The 27,918-nt window shown below is 35.6% G+C and overlaps 2 protein-coding genes across 3 annotated transcripts in view; one reads left to right on the top strand and one right to left on the bottom strand.

Annotated features, from left to right (window-relative positions):
- MFN1 (mitofusin 1) overlaps positions 1 to 12,344 on the top strand; it is a 34,455-nt gene extending 22,111 nt beyond the window's left edge. For both annotated transcript variants that reach the window (XM_081137851.1, XM_081137852.1), the window contains exons 11-18: positions 1,192 to 1,318; positions 1,499 to 1,603; positions 1,896 to 1,998; positions 2,144 to 2,373; positions 4,515 to 4,667; positions 5,487 to 5,683; positions 7,488 to 7,622; positions 9,306 to 12,344. In XM_081137851.1, the coding sequence (XP_080993977.1) occupies positions 1,192 to 1,318; positions 1,499 to 1,603; positions 1,896 to 1,998; positions 2,144 to 2,373; positions 4,515 to 4,667; positions 5,487 to 5,683; positions 7,488 to 7,622; positions 9,306 to 9,387 (1,132 nt within the window). In that variant the 3' untranslated portion in view covers positions 9,388 to 12,344. The remainder of the gene's footprint in view (positions 1 to 1,191; positions 1,319 to 1,498; positions 1,604 to 1,895; positions 1,999 to 2,143; positions 2,374 to 4,514; positions 4,668 to 5,486; positions 5,684 to 7,487; positions 7,623 to 9,305) is intronic.
- A 2,480-nt stretch (positions 12,345 to 14,824) lies between these two features.
- The window catches only part of GNB4 (G protein subunit beta 4), a 33,875-nt gene continuing 20,781 nt past the window's right edge, over positions 14,825 to 27,918 (bottom strand). Inside the window, exons 3-10 of the mRNA XM_081137853.1 lie at positions 27,687 to 27,725; positions 26,852 to 26,958; positions 25,611 to 25,674; positions 24,052 to 24,214; positions 22,968 to 23,034; positions 22,662 to 22,863; positions 21,494 to 21,710; positions 14,825 to 16,446 (exon numbers count right to left, since the gene is read on the bottom strand). Of these exons, the coding sequence (XP_080993979.1) occupies positions 16,340 to 16,446; positions 21,494 to 21,710; positions 22,662 to 22,863; positions 22,968 to 23,034; positions 24,052 to 24,214; positions 25,611 to 25,674; positions 26,852 to 26,958; positions 27,687 to 27,725 (966 nt within the window). The 3' untranslated portion in view covers positions 14,825 to 16,339. The remainder of the gene's footprint in view (positions 16,447 to 21,493; positions 21,711 to 22,661; positions 22,864 to 22,967; positions 23,035 to 24,051; positions 24,215 to 25,610; positions 25,675 to 26,851; positions 26,959 to 27,686; positions 27,726 to 27,918) is intronic.

The raw sequence follows: 27,918 nt of genomic DNA on the forward strand, positions 1-27,918 counted from the left end.
AAGCACTACCCTGTATGTCATACTGTACTGCACTATTTTATTCCACTTACTACTTTATAGAAATGAAAATTGAATGCATGAAAATGGCAACACTATCAAAGAAAAGGGTAGTTGTCACAACCTTGATACTTTGAAACAATGATCAGGATGTTATTAGATGTGACAAATATGATGATGTTAAGCCTCAGCTGAACCTTTAATGAGCTTAAGCCAATCAAAAGAAGGATAGCAAGCATTAAAGATTAAGTCCAAGGTGACATGTAATTGGGAATTTTAACTGTATTTGATATTGCTGGGAACAGCAACTCTCATATTTAAGTCTATTGCTTAATTTTGACACGTTTGCAAGAATGTATTACCTAAAAAATTAGAGAATTTCCAGCATATAAAACAAAAGGGTGAGACCCCAGAGTCTGATTTCAGTTCAGGCTGTGTGCACTATTTCTGTATAATGAGATTGTATTGCCATTTATGTCCCTTTCAGCTCAATTGCTTTATTATAGTTGCCAAAGTATTTGGTCTGCTGGATTGACCTTATTAATTTTTAAAAATATAGGACATTGAACTAAACATGGCACAAAGATGATGTGATTTGAGGATGGTTTGTATAATCATAGTGTCTTAGAAACTCTTTGTTAAAGATGCTCTTAAAAGGATTTCAGGTCTTTTTTTCCCTACATCATCTACAGACTGACATATTTTCTATAAAGGCCAGAGAGAAAATATTCTAGGCTTTGTGGGCCATATTGTCTCTTGCAACTACTCAGTTCTGCAGTTTAGAGCAAAAGCAGGCATGTAGGCAATAGGTACATGAATGAGCCTAGCTATATTCCAATCATACTTTAACAAAAATTACCAGGTGCTGGGTTTGGCTTAAAGGATGCCATTTGCTGTCCCTTATTTATTAAAGTCAGTATTGAGTTCTGTTCATATCTGTAAAGTGTTTGGAGACTTAGAATTCTTACTAATCCTTTGGTGGGATTCAGGTGACACATGGGCAGAGAAAGTTTATATTCAATCATCTATAAAGTATTTTATAAATGAAATACTATTTGAATCATTTTTTATGTTGGAATATGAGGTTTTTCTATCATGCTAACAGATGGTTCAGTACATAATTGAATGCCCTTGCTTAATTGTTTTGAGACTTTAATATCCCCTGAATATTAATTACTCTTCATACTATAATAGGGTTTATTCACTGGAAGAGAGGGAAGACCACATTGATAGACTAGACTTTATCCGAAACCAGATGAACCTTTTGACAATGGATGTTAAGAAGAAAATTAAGGAGGTTACAGAGGAGGTGGCAAACAAGGTGGGTAAGAGTAACTTTATGATTAAAAAACTGGAAATGGAAATATTTTTGATAATGTTAAAAATGTTATCCCTGTTGCCTTAAAGGAATATTTTATTAAGTTTTTTTCAGTTTGATTTTTTTAAGTGGTTGATGATCTTAATTTTTTTACTCTTTTTTTTTTTCTTTTCATATTTTCAGGTTTCATGTGCAATGACAGATGAAATTTGTCGACTCTCTGTTTTGGTTGATGAATTTTGTTCTGAGTTTCATCCTACTCCAAGTGTATTGAAAATATATAAAAATGTAAGTTAAATTGTAGTTAAAAGTTATTCAGATAGTTCCCTCACCTTATTCTACATTCTTACATAGTGGTTTATTTTAGTATCTTTATAGCAGTCAGTACACAACACTGACCTGTTAACATCACTTGTGAACTCTTGTAATAAATGTAAAAACTACCTTGTATACAAAGTTCACAGAAAAGTTATCCTCTTAGAACAAGATCATTTTTAGTGCTTACTACATTTTTAAAGTTTTTATAAAACTGCTTCTATTCTAGAGAGAAAATAATGTGGACATTTACTGTTTTTCACAGGAGTTAAATAAGCACATAGAAGATGGTATGGGAAGAAATTTGGCTGATCGGTGCACCAATGAAGTCAACGCTTCGATGCTTCAATCCCAACAAGAAATTATTGGTAATATTTATGTCTACAAGTTCATGTGCAGTATTTTCTTTATTTTGTTGGTAAAGGATTTTTTTTCCTTTAGGTATTTTATAAAATATGAAACATTATTTACTATTGTTTTTTTAAAGAAATGTCCTAATTTTATTCTTTCTAGAAAATTTGAAGCCATTACTTCCAGCTGGTGTACAGAATAAACTACATACACTAATTCCTTGCAAGAAATTTGATCTTAGCTATGACCTAAATTGCCACAAGTTATGTTCAGATTTTCAAGAGGATATTGTATTTCGTTTTTCCTTGGGCTGGTCTTCCCTTGTCCATCGTTTCTTGGGCCCTACGAATGCACAGAGGGTGCTTCTAGGATTATCCGAGCCTGTCTTTCAGGTACAGATTTTTTTGTTTTGTTTTTGTTGTTCTGAGTAGTCTTTGTATCAGGTGTTTATTTCTGTACTACTACACAGGTATGTGGCTTTGATTCTACCAGTTGAGATTCTCCTGTTATTTTGTTTATTTGATTTTCTCTACTGGAACTAACTGGGTGAAATTTGCATATTTGTGAACTATCTATCACATGGAGCATTTCTGAATTAAGTATACTATGCATAAAGGAAAGCTAAGTCCAGAGGTTTTTGTTGTTGTTGTTGTTGTTTTTAAATATATCTTTATTGATTTCAGAGAGAGGAAAGGAGAGGGAGAGAGAGAGATAGAAACATCAATGATGAGAGAGTCATTGATCAAGCCCACAACCCGGGCATGTGCCCTGACCGGGAATCGAACCCCAATCGCCTGGATCCCAGGTCCACGCTCAACCGCTGAGCCACACCCGGCCGGGCAGTCCAGAGTTTTCATTCTGTACTGTTGTAGGTCATTCTACATTCATAATTGAAACACTCTTTTTTTATTTTCTCATCTTAAAGGTTTTTGTTTTCATACTTAAGATAAATTGGAATTAATATAAGTGTTTAAAAAAACTTTTTTAAATTTATCAATTCAATAATTTTTCAGATTTATAATCACCACAATTTATCACCACAATCCAGTTTTAGAACATTTCTGACAACTCCAAAGATACTCTTGTCCCCGTTTGTGTCAATCATTCCCACCTTCAGCCCCACTGCTAGTCAGTTTTCTGTAGCTATCCATTCTTTTGCCCTTTCTGGATGTTTCCTATAAATGGAATTTTAAAAAATGTGTCCCTTTATGACTGGCTTCTTTCACTTAGCAAAATGTTTTCAAAGTTCATCATTGTTGTGCACAAATACTATAGTATATATTAGTACTTCATTCCTTTTTATGGCTGAATAATATTCCATTTTATATATCACACATTTTATTTATCCAGGTACCAGTTGGTAGACATTTGAGTTGTTTGTATTTTTTGGCTATTATGAGTAATGATGCTATGAGCACTCATATTCTGTTTTTTATGTGGACATCTGTTTTCACTTGTCTTGAGTATATACCTAGTAGTGAAATTGCTGGACTGTGGGCAAATTCATGTTTAATTTTCTGAAGAACTGTCAACATGTTTTCCAGAGTGGCTGTACTGTTTCACATTCCCACCAGCAATGTTAAGGTTCTCTGTTTCTCAACATTCTTATCCAGACTTGTTATCTGTCTTTTTTATTCCTAGTGCTTGTGAAGTGGTATCTCATTGTAGTTTGTATGAGATGCCACTTCACTGATTGTATTTCCCTAATAACTAATGATTTTGAACATCTTTTCATGTGCTTTTAGCCATTCATGTATTTTATTTTATAAAATGTCTATTGAAATCATTTGCCCAATTTGTAATTGGTTATTTGGCTTCTTACCGACTTGTAGTTCTTTATATATTCTAGATACAAGTCCTTTATTAGATATATGGTTTCTAAATATGTTCTTCTAGTCAGTGGCTTATCTTTGAATTTTCTTATGATATATATATATATATTTTTTTTTACTCCTCACCCAAGGGTATGTTTATTGATTTTAGAGAGAGAGAAGGGGGGTGGAGGTGGAGAGAGAGAGAGAGAGAGAGAGACAGAACATCAGTGTGAGACAGACACATCAATCAGTTGCCTCTGGTACATGCCCTGACAGGGGATTGAACCTGCAACCTTTTGGTGTACAAGATGGTGCTCCAACCAACCAAACCATCCGGCCAGGGCTCTTGTGATGTATTTTTAAATGTGAAAGTTTTAATTTTGAAGTCCAACTTTTTTTTAAAGGATTGTGTTTCTGGTGTGAGAATTTTTTAAAAATACAATTTTAATTTGTCTTAAGAGTTGAGGGCCTACTGTTAACAGGTAGACTCATTGAAAATTCATTATTCTTTACAATATCTAGGTCACAGAAAATTATGTTATAGAAAATAAGTTTCACACCATTTTTATTTTCTTCATGTATTTATGGTAAACTCATTATTTGGAATTGTTCTTTACATTGATTTACTACTATAATTTTAAAAGATGCAATAGAATTTATTTTATTCCATTTGTAGTTGTTTAACTGTAATCTTTCTTTTTCCCCCTCAATGTTATTAGCTCCCCAGATCTCTAGCTTCTACTCCCACTGCTACCACCAATCCAGCAACACCAGATAATGCATCACAGGAAGAAATCATGGTTACCTTAATAACAGCATTAGCTTCTCTTACATCTAGAACGTCTATGGGCATTATCGTTGTTGGAGGAGTGGTAAGAAAGAGTACTTTTTATTATAATGAAAACTGAAATTTTTGCAAAGCTTTTTGCTAGATCACAAAGAGAAAGGTATATTTACTTCTTTCTATTTTCAGGATCTGTAAAATGACGTGAAAAGTTATAGATTAAAATTAGTGAATTAAGAAGAGTTACACAAGCCTCATCTTAAATTTTTTAAATATTTATTTTTAAATTGAAATATAATTGACACAGAACATTGTATTAGTTTTAGGTGGATAGCATAACAATTTCATATATATATAGTGAAATTATTACCACAATATAAATTTTATAAAAATACACCTTAGGAAAGAAATACCACCAACTAGCTGGTCCTTAAAACAGTGCTTTCCAACTATATTCCCATCACAGCACACACAAAAATGATATTAACAAGAATGGAATAACAAGAATGATCCAGGTTCTCTGAATACCAAAGGGATCTGCCTTAAAGTACTACAGGTTACTTTTTAGTAGTTTTTATATGTTAAAAAATTCATATCATTAACAGCATCAATTTACATGTTTTGGTTTTTGAAACCTCTGACCTAAAAGAAATTAACCTCCTTTTTCAAGATACATTGAGTCAACTCACCAAATGTCTAGGAGGTTATAAAACTTCTTGCCTGATATTTATATGCTACTCCTTTTTCAGCTTGTTTGATTTCTGATAACTTCAGATTCTCATAGAGAAGGAATATAAATTATTTAAAAATGGATCTGACTCAAAGACCTGTAGTACAGTCTCCTTTGAATACAGTCTCCCCAGCAGTGTTTTTCTTTCTCAAAGTAAACTGTAAATTTATTTTGCAGATTTGGAAAACTGTAGGCTGGAAACTCATATCTGTCTCATTAAGTATGTATGGAGCTTTGTATCTTTATGAAAGGCTGGCCTGGACCACCCGAGCCAAGGAGAGAGCTTTTAAACAGCAGTTTGTGAACTATGCAACTGAAAAACTGCAGATGATTGTTAGCTTCACGAGTGCAAACTGCAGCCATCAAGTACAACAGTAAGTTGAAAAATTCATCTTCAGCTTAAAAAAAAGGGGCAGGTTTTTGAAATATCACATGTATGCAGAAAGTGCACAAATAAGAGTATAGTTCAAAGAATTATCACAATATGAACACATTTGTTATAATAAATACCTGGGCCCATTGAGTGTCTTTCATGTATCATAAATATTTATTTCAGTGATCTTGTAAAACTATATAAAATTCTAGTTAAGTCAGTGCATAATATTCTGTATTTGGATGCTACTGAGAGATGAATTATAAAATTCATGATTGCAATTTAATAGAAGAAATAATGTACATAATTATAATAAAAGGTGACAAGTGATAAGTAATATGAGTGCCTCGTAATGTGAAGCTCTAGAATCTGAAATCATGAAGGTTAGCGGATCGATGAAGATTTCCTAGGGGAGGGGTAAAATGTGCAGAATAGGAAGACACAGGCAGAGAAAATAGCCCAAGCCGAAGGCAGGAGGGTAGAGGAAAAGGCATGTGTTCAGAAACATGAGAGGACTTCAGTGAGAGATGTATATATGAAGTTGGGGAGTACATTCAGTATGAACCTAACATCTTTCAACAATAAAGATAAATTTTTTAAAAAATGTATGAACCTAACAATAGAACCCAGGTTTGGATAATTAGGAATCCTGGGAGTGATATCATTAATATTTAGCTCTAGAACAAATAACTTTGCAGTGGTGTGTATAGAATGGTTTAGATTAAGGAGACAAGAATTTGCAGGGAGATTATACTGTTTCAGACACAAGATGGAAGCCTTTACTAACAGAGCTGTAGAGAATGGAGACAATGAGGGTATGGATTTGAGACCACTGAATTAGTTCATTCATTCATTCATTTACCAAATATTTATTGAGCTCCTACTTTATATAATAGTTTCAACTTTATGTTAAGGAAGATCTTTCCTGTAATGAAGATACATACATAAATAAGATACATACATAAAAACACAGTTAATGAAGCTTTCCATTCATCTGATCATCGAACATTTATTGTCTACCATGTGACAATAACTGTGCTAGACATTATAGGAAATAAAAAGTTAAAGATAACTTGATCCTTTCCTCAGAGGACATCACACTCTAAATGGAGATAACCTTAACTAATTACTCAATTAAAATAATACTAGCTAAATATTAATTTAATAAAACATTAAAATAATGAAAGATGCTTCATTTGTTCAGTATTGGTAATTAAAGACTATGGTGAAGATGCACAGAATAGTTGCAGAGAAAAGCAAGTAAGACAGTTAATGATATTCCAGAGATATATATCTACTAGGCATGCTCCCAGTTACAAAATGTAAACAATGTTTGCCAGAACTAACGTATGAACTAGCACACAAAATAATACCCTTTGGTTCTAGAAACATGGTTAAATGTTGTTATAATTTAAAGTACTTTTGCCTAAGTCACAGGAGTTAATGAAATTTCCTTTCCTGTTCTCAGTAAATTTATGGCAGGAGACAAGAGTAAGGCTTATTGTGCTTCTGAAGAAATATACCCATCTTTTGCCTTTTTATAGCTTGTTCATATTCACAACCATATAGCAAAGGTAATATTGCCTGTTGAGTATTGGTCTTGAGACCAGATGGAATTAAACCGCCAGTCATATTAAGCTTACAAGTGCCATACCTCCTTCATCCCATTCTTATTAGCACCTTGTTCTTTGATACCTTATGTTTTTAAATATATTTTAAACTTGTGATCTTTTATATAATCATTTTTAAAGCCCATTCATTTTAAGACTTTTGTGACAACTGATAAAATTGTTTTTTATTTTAAGGGAAATGGCAACCACTTTTGCTCGCCTTTGCCAACAAGTTGATATTACACAAAGACATCTGGAAGAAGAAATTGCTAGGTTTTCCAAAGAGATAGAGCAATTGGAAGAAATACAAAACAATTCAAAGCTTTTAAGGTACTTTTGAACCATTTCTTCTCAATAATATGAACATTTATTGGTCTCATTATCAAATTTTATTATGTAAAGCACTAATGATTTAATATAAACTTCAGCTTTCTGTTGGCTTAAATTATAATTTTATGTATTTCATAGTTTTAAAATTTCAATGAACACTAATTTCAACAAGAAAAAACATCTGATGTAAACGGACATTTTTAAATTTAAACATAGAAAACTCTGTTAAACTATATTAGTCCCTTTTGAGAGCACAAGTTCTGCAATTAAAAGTATCACTTTTTAGTCCAAGACCCATAACTTCCCATTTTCACTGGGGACTATTAAAATCGAAACAATGAAAGTAAAAAAAAGTCTTAGTATAATGTGGAGTTCTGGTTTAATATGACTTACCATGGATTCTTTGGGGTCTAAATAAATTCTGCTGTAGGAGACAAGACCAGAAGTATCACCATGTGGTCTATACTTCCTGGCAGTTCTTAACTTTCCACTTCCATTATTCATTTCCTGGCTCACCTATGAGTCAGGGAATTATTAAGTATCACTTAATCCCTGCTGCTGCTTACCAGGGTACATACTACATATAGCTGCCCATATAAGAGCAGTCTGCAATGTCTACAAATTGGAGAGGCTGTCCTTGAGTCCTCTGTTTGGGGACACATATTTAAAACACCTGTGGTCTGGTCTCTCTCTGGGGTCCTAATCTGATCGGCAATCATATTCTCATTGCACCTCAGTCTCAGAATCTCTGGAGAAGATGACTGCCTATCCCTTAGACCTCCTTTCTCACAACCAAACACACCCAAGTGTTCCATTGCTCCTGTTTTAAGTTAGAGCCTCCCAAATATAACCCTTCATATTTGGTGAAACTATATCCAGTAGAAGTTTTTTTGTTTTGTTTTGTTTTGTTTTTAACCTAGGGAGGTTTTTAAATAGTGTTTCATCTTGTCATAGCAAAACATAAATGATAAAACAGATTATTGGCACTTAATATATCTTTCTGATTTTGGCTGGACTGACTGAATAAGTATGAATATTTTTTATCTACTAATTCATCCTTTATCTAAAAGGAAAATTTAAAAAAACAAGTATCATAATTGTAATCTCCACTGTTACTGGATTAGGCTCAGCCATTCAGATAGAATTTAACTCACCTAGTACTTCGGAAGAGTTGCTTGAAGAAATATACAGTGCAGTTTACATGTACATTTAACTTATATGACCTCAAGCATATGCATTCAACAAAACAAAGCCAAGACCAAGATTAAAAGAAAGGGAGACTCTTATTCAAGTATGTGTGTGTGCCCTGGCATAGTATGAGAATGGGAGACCAAATCTGTGTTCCTTCGTCAGTTTTAGCTCCTGTTTTCTTCTCTTTTTATGGGCATTTGGCTGCATCAAATATGATTCTGGTATTTTTTTTTTTAAATTTATACCATGGTCCCTATATAAAACCACTTATTCTTTATGCTTAACCTAAAGGAAATTCAAGAACAGTTTTGACTGTACATGACGTAGGCTTTAACTCCCATATAAGGCAATAGGACTCCTGTTAAAAGAGTGTCTATAGTTTAGTCTGAGTTCAGATAAATGTAACAGCAGCTGGCTAGTGGATTGGATGGGATGCATTTTTTTTCTCATTGACCTTAATGATTTTGGTGTTTTGTTCATTTTTTAAATTAGAAATAAAGCCATTCGACTTAAAAATGAGCTGGAGAATTTTACTAAGCAGTTTCTACGTTCAAGCAATGAAGAAGAATCTTAACAATAGAAATCGCTTTGGTGATCGTCATAGGAGAAAATGCAACTTGGATGATTTGGGACAGTTATTTTTATGAAATGATTTTAAATATGAATTGTTGTACCCACTATATCTAAATAGTAAGTTCTTGTGTAGATTCTGGTAATGATCTATCTCAGGGTGTTTGTGTTTCTGAAAAGTGTTATTATGTCTCTTTAATTTTAATTTTGGGTAAAGAACAGGCGAAATTGTTTGATGTGTTAAAGTGATGAATTAGTTAAGAGCAACAGAACCAACTAACTATGTGACCCCTGAGGGGTGGGGCCTTGCTCTTAATTAGGGCTCTTTTTGTTTTTGATTCTGAAAAACTCTGCTTCCTGGCATCCAGGAGTTAGAGAATGCTCATCATCTTCCTCAAAACGAATTTTTGATGTCACTTTAATGGGAATAGTCACTTTTTTGTTTTATATCTGCATTGTTTTAACCACCAAAAAGGAGTGTGGAATGTCCTTGAGTGTATTATCTTGCAAGTTGCAGTCATTTTTGCCATTCTGGCAGGTATGTAAACCACTAATAAATAAGCTGTTTTTTACTCCTTATATTCCCATTAAAACTGATATAAAGTAGTATAAAGGTTTGTTATTCTAAGTAGTCTGTTCTAAAAGTATCTGGGTCAGAATAGCTTTCTGATGTTTCTAAAGAAACATTTTCAGCTTCAGCTATGACCACAGTAAGGAACACTTTCTAAGTTTTAAAAGTTTGAAGCGATAAAAATAGCCAGAGATGGGAGGTCTGAATTTTGGATGGTTATAGTCATGTACAAACTCTGTTCTTCCGAAGGTAGTTGTTGAGGATATGGCTGGATTGTCCCCTTGAGGTGGCTTTACTTTTACTTAATGGTATGAATTTGCCAGGGCATGGTTAAAAATTACCACTGTATTTTTCAGCTTAATGAAATGTTTATGGATTCAAGTATAGTGTGTGTGTTAAAAACTAATTGAAACTTATATGAAAATGTTTAAAAAATGACATTCTAGGGCTTTGCTATGCAAAATGGAGCCTTGAGGACCACCAAATCAGCATCACCTAGATGCTTGTTAGAAACGCACAGAGACGGTGGGAGAAGTAACATTTCAGGCTCCTTTCTTCTTTTAATACTCAGCACTTCCTTTTCTGTGCCTTTAAGGCTTTTGGATGCCATTCTGTATTTTCACAGCAGGTGCAGCAACACTACTTTTCAGGATATTTTGAGAATATTATTTAGGCCATAGAAGCCTTTCAAAAATATATTTTTATGCCAATCAGATACTAGGGTGCAGTGTCAAATTGCAATAAATATTAATTTACAGGTTTTGTTGTTGCTTTATAACCAAAAATTGGTTCAGGCCACCAACAAGTGTGTATCAGGTAACAACTGCAGCATGAAAACTTGATGTCTAAGACTAGGTATTGCTAATTTAGGTTACAAGCTCAACAAAGTACTTGAAATTTTGAAACAGTGTAGTGGTTTGGTATCACTTCATTAGTATACTACTGTGGTTCTCAAAGTTGGTACCTGGATCAACAGTATCACTTGTCAACTTGTAAGAGATGCACATTCTTGGGTCCTACCCCAGACCTACTGACTCAACACTAGCTTTGGGGACCAGCAGTCTATGTTGTAAGAACCCTCCAGGTCATCCTGATGCACACTAACGTTTTGGAACTCCTGGAATCGTGATTCTGCTATGTAAGTTTGTAGTAAGTTTTCCACCACCAGTTTGAATGCAGTTCCACTTAATAAGGTTTGAAAATCTGTGAATATTGGAAATCGACACTAAAATAATGAAACCCAGCCTTTCTGCCTAGAGGTTAAGTCCACCTACAACCAAGCCCGTGAATTCTACAGAAATCATGCAAGTTACAGCTGATACAGTTCAGAGTTCTTGTTCACTATGTGTGTTTGCAGGATTGTTTATAAACTTTGTATAACCTCAAACATTTTACAAAACTACATTTTTTAAATAAGTATGCAAACTTGCAAGGTGAAAATAAAACTTGTCTGATAGTTGATAAATGTAGCATTTATACTGGCATTTAGTGAGTTTCCCTCGAGGTATATAAGCTATCCTGGGTAGACTGGCTCATCTTCTGATTGGATTAACTCGTATAGGACACCTGATCGGTATTGAAAGTTTCCTCTTTAATCCTCACCCACGGCTGAGGTGATGAAAAAACTTATAATCAACCCTATAAGCAATAGAATTGTTTATCCTAAGGGAGAACCAGGGAAAGAATGACTTAATTTTGCTTTTCAATGAAGATTTGTCGTTCTTTAAGCTAACAGCACTACAGGAGCACCCCAATGTCTTTCCTGCTCTGGAATCCATGACAAATGTTTAGGTAAAGGAATTAGGGCTGATCATGACATATTGGGCTTGGAGTTTAGTTCTGGGACTTAATATTAAAATCTAAAATTGACTTAAAATATGCCACATGAAATCTGGTTAAAGAACTTTATTGATTACAGTATCAATTCACAGCCCACATTATTTCACAGAGCTACTGTACAAATAAAGGAATGAATCACTGTGCAAGAAAGACCCAAGAATACTGTTAAATCATGGGACAAGTCCATCGTTTGGTTTCAAGCTTTTAGAAGAGCTTTAATCTAGTACGTTCACCTTTCCCATAGTTATGCTACTGAAATTCCAAGTCAACTGCTCACAAGTGTGTAAAAGCCATTCTAAGTGAAGAAAAACATTTTAATCAAACTTTTAAAAACCCACTTAGATGTGGATGCCTTTGGATAAGAATATGCAAATACAGTGTTCAGATGCTTCTTTGTAAAGAAAACAATAGGATAAAGCACCATTGTGTGACAGAAAAGGCTTGAAATATCTACCAAGTATATCTCTGAAGTTCTATTAACTAAGAAATAAATACTGTATGATGTGTTTTGTCGGGCGCATTGAACACATTAAAACACAATCAGTTTTTTTTCATAATGCTGCATTATAACTTTTATAGGGTCAGTAATTAGATTTAAGAAAAAAGACAAAATTTTATCAACATGCAAACATTTGCTAAATACAAGATGTACCATCAATATGTGATTAATAAATTACTTTTTAAAACTGCTAGCTTAGACATTCAAACACCAACCATTTTCATGAGTACCTATGGTAACCAATATTTTTTAAATACAGCACTAAATTTAAGGCAACTCAAAATGAATGAGAGAAAAACTAGTAAAGTGTACATTCTACTTCATCAAATTTAAAATGCCAATTTTATCACTGTGCTACCCTTCCTCACAAGGAAGATTGTCTAGCTTTGTGGCTCTTTTAAAAATTCTAACAGGAGGGGAGAAAGTTTAAAATTTTGCTTTCCACAATGGCAAAAGAGGAACTGGAAGCTGAACATAATGAATTTTTTTAAAAATTTCTTTAAGCCTGACTCACACCCTGAAGATTCTAAAAAAATAATAAAACTTCTGATAGGTTCCTTTGGGAGATTGTTTCCATAAGTTTAAATGCATCAACAAATAAGCTACAAGTGTTCAATTTTGTTATAGTTGTAAATGTGAGACATTCAGCAAGTGTTCAAAGCATAAGTTTCCCTGAAGGTTTTCACTTTTAAAATTGTCAGTCTTTATTATTAATCTAAGACCTCAAAAATGTTGCAAAAGTTCAGTTATATAATATTGCACAGTATTTTTTAACAATAATAAAAATTTCATTTTCTCACCTGGAGAAGTCAAGATCCATCAGGTTAACTTTTAAATTGCTTACCCCGTACTCCAGAAGCGCCTACATCCATCATGTCTGGAGACTACACTATCATCATACAGTATAATCCGTTCAGCTGACTCTAAATGAAAATAACAACTGCCTGCTAATCTCTCTCGTAGTTGAAATATGAAGCCCAAGTCTTTGCCTCTATGAAGATGGAACTCAATATAATGTGCATAACCTTGGAATCACAGGTATAGAAATAGGAGCTAGGGAGGGACCTAGTTCATGGGAGCTAGAAGTGCTTTCTTGAGCAGGTTTTGGGGATGATTTGGTTAATCACATGGCAGGTCACTATTTTAGAAAAGTATGCCTTTAAAATATTGTCAGATCTCTAAAAATGACTCTTTAGGTGATTAAAGAGTCTACAAATAACCCAGCCAGTGTGGCTCAGCAGTTGAGCATTGACCTATGATCCAGGAGATCGAGGTTCAATTTCCGGTCAGAGCACATGCCCAAGCTGCAGACTCAGTCCCCAGGGTGGGGCGTGCAAGAGGCAAACAGTCAATGACTCTCATCATTGATGTTTGTATCTCTCCCTCTCCCTCTCTGAAATCAATAAAAACATACTTTTTTAAGAGTCTACAAATAAAAACCTGTTTCCTACATGATAAAAGAAAAAATAGGCCTCAACTATAATATTCTTGATAGAAATTCCTTAAAACTATGTTTGGCCATATAGTTTATGTCTTCAGAAACTAAGATTCAAACTGTACAGTGATTCTACAAATTAGACACAATTCTTTTTTATTTTAGAGTCTCATGAACAACAGAATTAAATCGACAATCAGCTAAACTCAAACTGCAAGTAATATAGGGTGTCCCCAGAACACTATACACACACTGAATAACTATAAAGGCAGTCTTTATTAAAATACATTTCAATCTCAAAATTGAGCTATCAGCTGTTAAAGTGTGTATACATTTTGGGGGGACATCCTGTATATTTAGCAACCAGAATCCAGATTACTAGAAAGCAAACATTTAACTAGTATGTTAATGTGGAATGAGGTCACCATTTGGTCATATGTATAATAATTAGCCACGATCTTGGGATCTTGTCAGGTTTCAGTTACCTAGTACATATTAGTACATATTTAATTATGGGAATTGCTTTTAAACTATCCACAGAAACTAATAACATTAAAATAAATCATTTTTATCAACATGTTTAAGACCATAGAATTATAGTCTGTGTGCCTCTCTAAAGTTTTTTCTTCCCAGAATAACTTTCCAAGTAGAAGGGATACTCTCTCTCTACACAATGCTTTTTTGCTCCTGGCAGAAGTGCTTCCTTGATTAGGATTTTGGAATGAATTGCTGAACTATCTGGCAAACCCTCACCCCCTTTTGGAAATGAATACATTCCTTTAAAATATTCTTGCCTAATCTCAAAAAGCTGCTCTTTACAAAGTGATATAAGTAGTCCACAAACATTAATAGCAAAAAGTTCATAGAAATCTGTGTGTATAAATATACATTCATGTCTACCAGCTACAAGTCTTTTTTTGGCCCCATATCTTAATCTTCCTTTATTCATTTTATTCTCTTTTTAATATCAAATGATGTTAAAACTGACTTCCTTATAGTTGGTGCACTTATTAGTACATTCACAAGATAAAAATGAAAATCGATGCAAAATTTGGGAATGTTTAGGATTATAGGTGATCAAAAGTCAACAGAGACAGCACAGTTGACACAGTTTACTGATTTAACAGTCAGTAATTGACACAGTTTACTGATTTAACAAAACACAATGCACTTCTACAATACATCAGAACAGCCCATGACTTCACCATCAAGCAAGACTAACAGTCTTCCATTGTCAATCATTTAGATTTATTTGTAGGAGAAAATCCAAGTGGGAGAGTATCTTCCCAGGAGGCCCATTCTAGTAACAGACAACACATTATTATATCCTTGACAAGCTGAGGAATGAATTGCTTAGCATCTTCCTCTGACTTCTTAAAGAGCTGCTCTTGCAATTTTCCTTTTGGCTTTAAAATGAGTCACTTGGATCTGGCCATTCTTTAAAGTAGAGCCACACCACTTAGAAACCAGTATTTTGTGCTGAAGAAAGAAATGTTACAGAAGAGCAAGAGCTTAAATGTTTCCTTTTTTAAATCTGAACGCACAGTCTACATCAATTCAGATTTTATATATGTGAACATAAATTCATAAAGCCACCTTGTCACAACTATAACTACTCAGGTCTAGTGACTGGTTAGATTTTACACTTCTTTCAAAACATAAGGCCATCCTATTTCCTTAGATCTAGATGCATACTGAGAACATGGGGGGAAATTCTTCAGATGCAAGGACAATCCAAACATTCATCAATGTCCTGGAATAAGGAATATACTCTGCAAACTCAGTTCTAGAAGATGAAATCAATAGGAAAGCCCCGCTATTTAGAGTACAGTGTCATTTGATCATAATCTGCCTTTTAAAATGTCAAGAATCATTTACATGCAATTATTGCTACCTATTAATGTAATGTTTCTTACATATGTCTTAAGTTGCAGAGTGAAGTTATTTCCTAGCCTTCAGGTTATCTTCCCCTCAAAGGACTGAAAATGGCACTTAAATGGACAGGATGGCAAAGGATGCACCAGAAACATATTCAAAAGGGCTCCCCTGAGGGACCTACCTGTCAGCATTCTTAAAGCATTAAGCAACCCGGATCTCTCTTAGATCAAAGAGGGAGGTCGGAATTCAAGGAGACTCTTCAAACATAATGACAGACACATATGGTATTACTTTCATCTATTACTGTGCCTGGTTCCTCCATTACAAAACTCAAAAAATGTGACATTTCTGGTGTATAGAAAGTTAAAAATGAAGTTCTTAAAAAATACAAACACAGACATGACAGGTTGCTATAATGTGTACATTTTGTTCTACACAAAGTAAACAGAATTAGGCAGAGTAAAAGCAAAAATTCATCAAGGTTAAATTAGCTCAACTCAATACACTGGTCCTTTTGATCTCAGCAAGCACCTTTGCCTTGTTTTTGTTTTGTTTGTTTGTTTCATCATTTTTCTGTTTTGTAGTTTACTGAAAGCTCCTTTTTGTATATAGTAATCTCAATAGAAAAATCTTCAACTGCAAATATAAGGTAGAATTTTTTTCACAGCTATAGGCTGTTAGCACTGATTTCTCCAGATATCAACAGAGAACAGCAAAATTGTGTGTATGCAGTGTTAATTCCAGATTCTAAGAAAACTGTCCCAAGAGCCTGTTGCCACAGCCATGCCATCATCAGTTACACCCAAACAGCTGACACGGTTGTCATGACCAGCAAGAACACCTGAAAAACAAAGTTCAGTAAAAAGTTAGCAATGGCAAGTTTTAAAACTAAACAAGTGTATGCACAGAAGTTCTAGAAGGTACTACTTAAAAGCTAATAAACTGCTCTGAGTCCTGAGACTGAGTGTGGGGGTAAGCTGGACATGTAAGTAAAACACAACTCTTCGAAAATTTATATAGAACCAAAAAACACCCCGACTAGCCACAGCAGTCTTAAGAAAGAAGAACAAAGTTGGAGGGATCACAATACCAGATACCAAGTTATACTACAAAGCCACTGTCATCAAAACAGGCTGGTGCTGGCACAAGAACAGACATACAGATGAGTGGAACAGAACAAAGAACCCAGAAATCAACCCAAGCCATTATGGTCAATTAATATCTGACAAAGGAGGAAGAACATACAACGGAGTAATAAAGACAGTCTCCAATAAATGGTGCTGGGAAAACTGAACAGGTGCATGCAAAAAAAATGAAACCAGACCACCAACTTACACCAGACACAAAAGTAAATTCAAAATGGATAAAAGACTTAAATGTAAGACATGAAACCATAAAAATCCTAGAGGAAAACATAGGCAGCAAAATCTCAGACATCTCTTGTAGCAATATGTTTGCTGATACATCTCCTAGGGCAAGAGAAACTAAGGAAAAAATAAACAAATGGACTGCATCAAAATAAAAAGCTGCTGCACAGCAAAAGAAACCAACAGAACGAAAAGGGAGCCCACTGTGGGAGAACATGTTTGCCAACAACTCATCTGATAAAGGGATAAGGAACTCATACAGCTTAACAAAAGGAAGACAGACAATCCAATTAAAAAATGGGCAAAGGACCTAAATAGACACTTCCCCAAAGAGGACATAGGGATGGCCAAGAGACATATGAAAAATCCTCAACATCGCTAATCATCAGAGAGATGCAAGTTAAAACCAGTGAGGTGTCACTTCACACCTGTCAGAATGGCTCCATCAACAAATCAACAAAGGACATGTGCTGGCGAGGGTGTGGAGAGAGGGGAGCCCTAGTGCACTGCTGGTAGGAATGCAGACTGGGGCAGCCACTATAGAGTTTCCTCGAAAGATTAAAAATTGACCTGCCATTTGACCCAGTGATCCCACTTCTGGGAATATATCCTAAGAAACCCGAAACACCAATCACAAAGAACCTATGCACCCCTATGTTCATAGCAGCACAATTTACAATAGCTAAGATCTGGAAACAGCCCAAGTGCCCATCAGTAGATGAGTGGATGAAAAGCTGTGGCACATTCACACCATGGAATACTACGCAGCTATAAAATAGGAGGATCTCATACCCTTTGGCACAGCATGGAGGGAACTAGAACGTATTATGCTAAGTGAAATAAGCCAGTCAGAGAAAGACAAGTACCACAGGATCTCACTCATATGTGGAATATAATCAAATAAACTGATGAACAAAGTGGATCCAGAGACATAGAAGCATGGAACAGTCTGAGGGATCTCAGAGGAAAGGCGGGGAGAGGGGAGTGGGTGGGGAGAGATTAACCGAAGAACTTGTATGTTTATAAGCATAACCCATGGACACAGACACTGGTATGGCGAAGGCCTGGCAGTGGGATGGATGTGGGGTGGAGGGGATCAATAGGGGTAAAAAGGGGTATCTGTAATATTCTCAACAATAAAGATAAAGAAATGTAAAAAAAAACACAAAAAACCACAACTCTTTGTACTTCATGAGTTTTTGACATGTTAAATCATGTTACCCATTTTTTAAAATTATTTTATAAATTATGCTTTCTTATATCTAGTATAACAGATATAGGCTATTATTTTACATCTCTAATAAGCTCATGCTACTCCAAATTTTGCCACTGAGCTATGCTGTTTCCAACAAAAAATTTTCAATGAGGTTGTCTTTTACCACAAGAACAACAAACACGTAAAAAGAAGTTGCCTTACACATCGCCCCTTCAAAAATACCAACATTCTTCTGTTAACCTCCAAACACTGGAATGTTTTGGTTATAACTTTCTGAGACCCTCAAACTCATCTAGTTTTAGTATCATTTGTATATTAACCTCGATAGTCTGATTACCACATGGGGATAAAATGAAATATTCCCAAATATTTGGGAGGAAAATGAGAAATGTAAAGATTTTAAAGAAAAAAACAGAATTTATCAAATTCGCACAAGAAATTTTCTTTAATACTGTGTTGAGCTTGTGTTCCCTCTCGATATAATTAAGAATATTCTCATCCAGTCTCAGGAACAGAAGTTCTTCTTGTCCAACAATATTCTGTCACATATCCAGTATGGCAATGTTTGGCAATGGGCAAAGTTACCATTATGGGTTGAAATACCAAGAAATGAACATTGTGGCTAAAGGCTAAAGACTCCAACTCACACTGGAAAGGAGAATGAATTAGTCTGAGAATGAGCCACGATTCAATTTTACAGTAAAAGTGTCCAGTTGAGCCACCTTGAAAATCAACCATCTGTAAGAAAAGCAAAACTAAAACTCAAGCATATGTTTAAAAATATAGAAAACATTTTAATTTTGTTACGGCAAAACACCTAATACCTTTAGAAAGTAATTGGTTTTGGACAACAGAATAGCTCCAAAATGCAAACTGTGGACTTTTCCACATCTCTTAAGAGCAGCTGTAGAAAACTATTCCTGGGAACGTTCTTGTTGCCTGCACTCCCTCAGAAACAAGGCCTGTACAGGAGTTCACACGGGTAGGGAAAAACCCACCGGACAGGATATGAGAGCAGGCGGTGGCGGCGAAATGCTGTAGGCTGGACGGCGGGAACTGTCTGAGTGGACCCTAAAATGCTGAGTTCACAGCAAGTGGTCTGGTAAGCCAAGAAACAAAATTACACTGCAGAACCTCCAAAGGGTCAGATACTCGTGGGACCAGACATTTCCAGAACCGGGTGGCGGCCAAGCTGGGGTAAACTGAGACTGTGCTAGAAAGGGTTCGGGGATCAGGCTCCCTAGGCTTCTCCCTCCACTGCAGGGCAGGGTGATGATCTTTCTGCACCAAGACACTAGGCTACAGAGACTTCCTTGCTGGAGAGGAAAAAAGGGTCTCTTAACTGGAAGGGAACAGGCGCAGCTGAGATTGGTGCAACTGTGCTGAAAATGGGGAGTAAGGAAAGTTTATTTGCTAATTGTTTTGCCCCTCAGCTTTCCTTCTGAAATCAGCCCCCAAGCCGGCATCCGGCTTATACACTGTAGGCAGGAAAGTGGAAAACTCATCTCAGAGAACACGGCTAGCCCCGGGGAAGAAAGTCCGTAAGAGCTACCAGCAGCTCCCCATGAAGCCTGGCCAGACTGTCCAGTGAGGCCAGGAGGCAAAACACCCCACCCATGTGCACAGGGCTTTCAGGTGGTTTTAGCGCATCACTCTTAAGTATAAATAAGCTAAGAATCACCAGAGTTTTAAGGAAATAGTCTAAAAGTAAGGAGAGGGCACTAACTAAAAAAAGAAGGGGGAAAAAGCAACTTGGAAATCAAAAGATTGAAGAGAACTTCAAAACGGCTTTCCCTAATAACCTCAGAGAAACAAGACTTTCATGAAACAAAGAATTGACGTGTTAACAAAAAAATCTCCAAAAGATGGTAGCAAAAATGCAAAACCAGAACAGAAGGATTATTGGGGGGAAAAAGGCAAGGATTTCTCCTAGAACATTAAGAAGAAGAAAAAAAAACACAGATGGAAAACAGAGAATATAATAAGAAAGTCTAAGGAAAGTTCAGGGAAATCAAACATCAGAATAATGAAGTTCTAGAAACAGAATGGTAATGGACAAGAAATGCTAGCAATTAAATACCACCGCCCACCCCAACCTTCCTAGTACTACAGGGTATAAATTCCCAGATTGAAAAGGTCCACTGAATATCCAGCACAGTGAATGAAAATGGACCCACTCCAAGACATATCTAAACTGGCAGGAAGGTTAAAGATTAATTAATTAGTGAGAAGTACATCAAAACTAAGAATAAGCCAAACGATTAATTTTACCCTAGAGAATATTAAAAAGCTGCATAGCAAAAGAAGTCATAGTGTATACCTCATGGCTCAGCAGGAAGTACTGTTTAAAAAGTCACAATTATCTGAACTCTGACTGATGCTCTAAACAAAATTCAAAAAACGGGGAAGTTGGAAGATGGGAAGGACGTGGCTGGGTGGAGTGTGGTGGGAGGGATGATAAAGCCTCAGCAGCTAAGCTACCTTTGGAAGCAGGGAACATGGATTGGGGTCAGGACTGCTGTGCTGTAACATGCTGTGTAGAACTATTTGATTCCTTAAGGATAGCTTTAATTCTAAAAAAAAACCAAATCGCTCTGTGATTTGTTATTAATGACAGTCTCCAATATGACTTGGTGTACATACTAATATTTTGGAAGCTGCAGGACATAACTCAGAGTATGAGGCTACGGGAAGACAGTGGGTCTGTCCTGTCCCAAACAAGATCTATTCCAGAAGGAAGATGATCTGTAGCAGTTACAATGTTTCCTGTCAGTTTATAAGAAAACTATAATTTGGAAAAGACCACAGTGAATTATATTCACTGTTCATCTTTTTATCAAAACTTATTAAACAAGAAAATATGGGCTCACAAGCACACTCGTGCCTTCCCGAAGCCCTTCTTTCCCCAGGACACACTCTTTCTCTCTGGAGCACCTTTCCCCCACTCTCTTCCCTCAAGGCGAGTACCTTTGCTCTCTCTCTACCCCCTTTGCCTCTGTAACTTGTTTCCTGAGCCCACACAGCCCAGCTGGCTCACTTTTCCTACCTCTGTGACTTTCTAAAGAAACTTTCGCTTGAATTAAAAAAAAAAAACGGAAAATGACAACTAGATGTTAACTCTTCAGAAAACAGGAATGTAACTATGGTTTATGAACTGTAACTTCACTCAAAGGGCAACAGTGGCCACGAATAAGAACTGCTGGGCTGCCAGTCCCCATATCCAGGGTGGCCAGGAGCCTCAAATGGATGGGAACCTTTCATGTTCCCTGACAAAACCAAAACATAAGGTATACGTAGGTACTAACCTGCACGATCTCCTTTCAGTGTGTCCCATACATTACAATTAAAGTCATCATAACCAGCTAACAGGAGGCGCCCACTTTTTGAGAAGGCTACAGAGGTGATTCCACAGATAATATTGTCATGAGAATACAATAATAACTCCTGGTCTGCACGAAGGTCAAAGAGGCGGCAAGTGGCATCATCGGAGCCAGTGGCAAAGGCATATCCATTTGGAAAAAACTAGAAAGAAAAGCAAGAAACATTTATTCCATAGACATGTACAAAAATCATGTGAGACAATGTAATGACAGACTCTGGGTAAAACAGACCTAGATTCAAATTCCAACCTGGTGAGTGCTGTTGGGTGCTCAAGATTCTTAAACATGCTGGGCCTTAGTTTCAGTTTTAGAGTGTTGGTTAAAATTGAATGAAATAACATATGCCAAGTATAGAGCCTATTGTTTAACATGTAGCAAGTATTCAGTAAATATTGTCTCTGGTCCTCCATATGTCTTATTAAAATATTTAAATATAAATATTACTATTCACATAATTTCTATATGTGTACTCCTTTTTTCCTTTAATCTCACTCGAGGATATGTTTTTATGGATTTTTAGAGAGCAAGGAAGGGAGAGGGGGAGAGAAACATTGATGTGAGAGTGAAACATTGGTTGGCTGCCTCCTGAGCGCCTCCTGCCTGGGATGGAGTCCGCAACCTGGGCATGTGCCCTGACCAAGAATCAAACCAGCAACCTTTTGGTGAACGGATGATGCCCAACCAACTGAGCCACACCAGTTTTTTTCTTTTTTAAATCAAACCCTTACTATTTGGGAATTCAATGTTGTAAGAGCACATTATTTATAAGAATTTATAGCCCGTCCGGGCGTGGCTCAACAGTTGAGCGTTGACCTAGGATCCAGGTGATCGGGGTTTGATTCCTGGTCAGGGCACATGCCCGGGTTGCGGGCTTGATCAGTGACTCTCTCATCATTGATGTTTCTCTCTCTCTCTCCCCCCTCCTGTCCTCTCTCTGAAATCAATAAAGATATATTAAAAAAAAAAAAAAAAAAAAGAATTTATAAATTGTATTTATAAAAATCCTCAAAGGCAATTTGTTGTGCAAATCATGCTATCGAGTTCAGCACTTTAAATGTGCAATAAATTTCCCTCAGAAATGCTATTCACTTACACTGACAGCATTAATATCTGACACATGTCCAGAGAAAGACTGTCTACACATTCCATCTCGAATATCCCATAACTTGGCAGAGGCATCACAAGCACCAGAAACAAAAGTTCTCATGTCAGGACTCAGAGAAAGACTCATCACATCTCCAGAATGCCCAGTGAATGTGGTGGTCTGCTGGGCAGTTTCGATGTCCCATAAAGCACTGCAATTAAAAATGAATAAAAATAGTGTCCATTATATCTTCTTACTTTAGTTCCTACTATCACCCTCAACCCCCAAATCAGTGTTATTCTGAAGTAAACTTACCAATTTGTATCTCCTGAACTTGTAACAATTTGGCTGTCGTCTAAAAAACGACAGCAGGACAAGTAGCCTAGAGAATAGAGAGTAACATTTTAGGTTATCATTGATTAAATAATTCAATTAGCATATGACATACTCATATACATATATATCTAGAGAGAGAGCAACATCAATTTGTTGTTCCACTTATTTATGCATTCATTAGTTGCTTCTTGTAAGTGCCCTGACCAGAGATCGAACCCACAACCTTGGCGTATCCAGATGATGCTCTAACAACTAAGCTACCTGGCCAGGGACAAATACTAATATATATTATTAAAAATATAATACCTGGGCGACAGTATTGGTTAGTACAATCTACAGTTCTGCTTTTAATTACTCCAAACTCAGTGCTATTTAAAACTAGATTTTATCAATTAATTCTTCGGTATTTACTGTGTCAATGACATCATGTTGGGCACTCTGAAAGTTACAACTTGAGTAAGACACAGTCCCTCCTGCCCACCACAATTACCTGAGAGAGAGAGATACTTCTCTCAAATATCTATAATCTATGGCAGATGGGATTAAGTACCTTGGAGAAAGATTAAAAGTACTGTGAGAAATTAGAACCACCACCCTGGTGAAGGCTTCTTGAAAAAGGTGGCATTTGAATGCTCAGAATTCACCAGTATTTCAAAATATGGAAACGGCCGGAAAATACCGTTATAGAGGTTTTGTAAAAAGCATGGTCCAATCGTATTGTAAGAATTCGGAGAGGCGGGAATGGGACGAGCGGCAAAGTTCCTAACGAACACGGCTGCCCAAATGCTGCACCGCCGCGGTACGCACGGTGCGCGCTGGCGAACACGGCCGCGAGCTGTCGCAGCGAAGAGGGCGTCCTAAGTGTTATCTTAATACCTACTTTCAATCACACAATTCGGCATAGATGCCAAAACCCCGTATGGTTGCAGGGAATACAGAAAATAATATTTGCTCTTTTTTTTTTTGTATTTTTAATTGTTTGAATTTTTTTGCAATAAATTTATCATCTTTACAAAAATAATACTTTTTTAAGAAAAATAGGGCAATATTCAGTGGAGCTCACCTATGTGACCCGGCAACTCTCGGCTCACTCTCACATTCCCCTCTCTGGTCTTTAAGTTATATATGGAGCAGATGTTGTCCAGTCCTCCACAGGCCACGTAATTTCCCGAGGGAGCGTAGGCGCAGGTCATCACCCAGGAGGACCTCAGGGGAATAGCATGCATCTGAAGAGCAAACAACGCGCACAGCTAAGCAGAGACTCGCTCATCTTCCCACCCACTTACAACGAGACAGACATCACTAAAAATTAAATGCATCTAACAGTCAAGGCAAAATAAATAACACAATGGATTGAGAAAGGGGACAATGAACACAACATACTAATGCACACTGAAATGCCTGTTACTTTTTCTGTATTATAAATAATTCGATTTAACTGCTCTTTTCAGAAGTTATTCTTTTAAGAGAAGAACAAGGATATTTCAATGCTATATGACAATTTGAAATATTAAGTGTAAAATGTTAAAGATAAAAAATAAAATTCTTTGTTTTTCCAATGGTACAAGAAAGAGGAATTTCCACCAACATAACATTGAGTAATACAAGAATCAGAGTTGATTAAAATGGCTCTTCCATGAAGAGATGGTCCTTCTAATAACAGGTCACATACTCTGGGCTCGAATTTAAACAATGGGAATAGTCTGCACTGACCCACTCATACCACTATCTGGTGTCTTCTCACCCAACACCAATCATTTGCAGGTCAGGCAGCAAAACTGAAGGCGTGGGACTAGTAAGGCTAAACGGTCCATACAGAGAATCAACACATCATGTGATTACTACTGTGCTCTCACTTAACTTAAAATTATATTTTTAATACACAATTTTTTTGTTTTAGGAAAATATAATTTAAAGTCACGTGCTCAATGCCAATTAATGTGGAAAAACTGTTATAATGCAAAGCTATCTTAGCTACCTTTAAATTCTCAACCAGGCTGAAGATACTGTTTACTTCACAAAATACTTTTTAAACTTTAATAAAACTAGTGATATAAGTGTACATATAATCTAAAGGAATTTGACTTGTGAAAGTTTTCCTGAAGCTTTTCCACTACCACTGAACACCAAGGTGTCAGGCATTCCTTCCAGTAGGCACATTAGGGGGCCCACCGGCTTCCACCAGCAAGAGATCTAAGCAAGTTGTCTCTTCTGAGCAGTCCAGAAACACAAATCAATGCCTAGAGTGGACCAAAGAAAAGCTTCCTTACCCACAACTAGAAATAAAAATCTCAGGGTTGTTATCACATTAGGAAATAGGACTTTGTTTAAAAAATCATTTCTATGTAAAACTTATGCACACTCTTTTCTAATATTCAAATATGAAATAAGAGAGTCCGGTAAAACACATTGAACAATATGCCTGCAGTTGTTCTTGGGAATAGAAAAAGGAGTTAAATATTAAAACAAACACTAAGCCTGAAGAGAGGGTCTAGATTAAAATAAATGGAATAAATTTATCTCAGAAGAAAATTACAGTTGAAAGTAACAGAATAAAGGAAAGAACTGATGAACATCAAATAAAATAACAGGTTACTTAAGAGAATGACTAAGAAATTCTACCTTATTTGTTGTATAGCTATCCCAAATAATTAATTTTCCATCTTGGGAAGCACTGACTAGTAGCCTAGAGGAACAAACAAAAATAATTTGACAGAGGGAAAAAGTAGTTTAAATTAGTTATGCATGACATTAATGTAGAACAGTTCAGAAAATATACATATAATTTTTTGAATTAAAAACTTGATACCAGAAAATAGTCTGCCAACCTTATTTTTTCAATTTACATTTATTGTTGAAAGTGTTACAAATGTCCCCATATCCCCCCCCCTTTTTCCCCACTGATCCCCTCCACCCCATTCCTGCCAGTCTCCTAACTTTAAAAGAAATTTATTCTGCATGCCAAAATTTTTAACATAACATAAAATTTAGCAAAATTTAGACATTTTACTAAAAATGTCTCTGGTTATGATTCAACTTTTTCATGGTGACAGCATTCTCATTCTTATTCAAGATTCTGATAGGTATTAGCTGACTGGTTTGTATTTACTGATTTAAATTTAACGACAATAGAGTCCACGTAAGCCTAACAACCATGTTCATTTAGTCAAAAAATATCAACTGAGAGCCTGTGAATGCAAGGCCGTGTTATGGGTACAACACAGAAAATACCTCCTACCTTTGAGGCCTCCACCATCTGGTAGATATTTACACATACTTATAAGAAATCAAGTAGTAAAAATTGTCCAAGGAGCAGCATAAAATAAATGCCAAAGGGAAAAATAACTGATATTTAAGTTAATCAAGTAATCTCACAAACGAGAATGCATCTTGAAAAATGCAATTTGGAGAGCTAAATATAGAGCTAAATCCATCCTTTGTGAATTTAGATAATAATTAGAGCAATACCTAGTAACTTGTACATAGCAATACTCAGCAATATTTGCTTATTAACTGAAACTTCAAGGTTAATATACAACAGAACTCCTTTTGACACAATAAAAAAACAAAGTATAATACCTCACTGCAAAGAGAAATAATCCTGAACAGTTTACCTGGATAATCTAATAATGATATTTTTGAGAGATGAATTTATTTTCCACAGTAAAGGTATATAAACTTTTAAAGTGTCCCTGAATATATTTGGTGAGAGTAAAGTCTTCATATTGGGTGCATTTTCTCCAAACATTTCATAAATATAGTTTATTTTTTAACTATAAAAATTATTTGTTTTAAAGGAAATGCAAATGGTGAATTTTAATGAATATACTTCTGTGGATAATTTGAAAATGGCAAGTACAAACCTTGAATCATAGCCCCAGTGCATGGCGTAGATCTTAGCGAGGTGCCCCCTCAGTGTACGTCTTGTTCGCATTTGTATCCGACCCACAGAATCCATATTTGATGTGATCTTTATAAAGCGAGATGAATGTTATTCTTTGCCTTAGATATAGCTCAGGAAATAAAGTAGAAACAATTAATAGGCAAGAAATCAGACATAAAACAAATTTAGAGCAACTGAAGGTAATTTAACATAAATAATTCCATAGAGAAAGCATAGGATCAATATGTAGTTCAAGAAAGTGTAACTGATTTAAAATTATGCTACATGCACACTTTCCAGTAAGAATATCTTCTGTAGACTATTAACTAAAAAGAACAGACATACCTCTCAACTTTAGGGAGAAAAACAGCCCAAATAAAAATCTAATCGCAGATGATCAAAGAGTAAAACATTTATCATTTTAACTGCCTATAAGAAAGCCACTTATATATTTGTAAAGCACATAAAATATTTCCTTAATGAAAATTATTAATGTTAATTAACTTAATAAAACCTTCCTAAGAGTTTATATAATAAAAAAAGCTTAATCAGAGTATATAAAAAAAATCAAGAAGCTACCTAAAAAGAAACATAAGAATCTACATATTTTATAGTATTTATTTTCCACAGACTTCTATTTTAACATGTATGCTTTTAAAAGCACCTGTGCAGCATCTGACACATTACAAAGTGTTTTTAGAGAGCGCATATTTTTCAATTAAATACTGATAGAAAATCTGAATGTCAGTCGCATCAGTGTAAAGCTGTTTCGCGTGAATTACTAAAGTAAACGGGGGGGAGGAGGGGGACTTTACCTGAACAAGCGTTGCGTCATTACATGCTTTCCTAGCATCCTGGAGTAAAGAAAGGATTATAATACATTTAGACATGGAAATTGCTAAGTATAACTTTAATATTTTCATTGCAAATGTAGATTTGCAAATGTATTTTTTTACTGTACCACATAATCTTTATTTAAAACAACTTTTATTGAGATAAAACTCACATAACATAAAATTAACCATTTAAGTCATCTTGAAGTGTATA

The sequence above is a fragment of the Miniopterus schreibersii genome, assembly GCF_964146895.1.
Source record: "Miniopterus schreibersii genome assembly, chromosome: 5".
NCBI classification, from domain to species: Eukaryota; Metazoa; Chordata; class Mammalia; order Chiroptera; family Miniopteridae; genus Miniopterus; species Miniopterus schreibersii.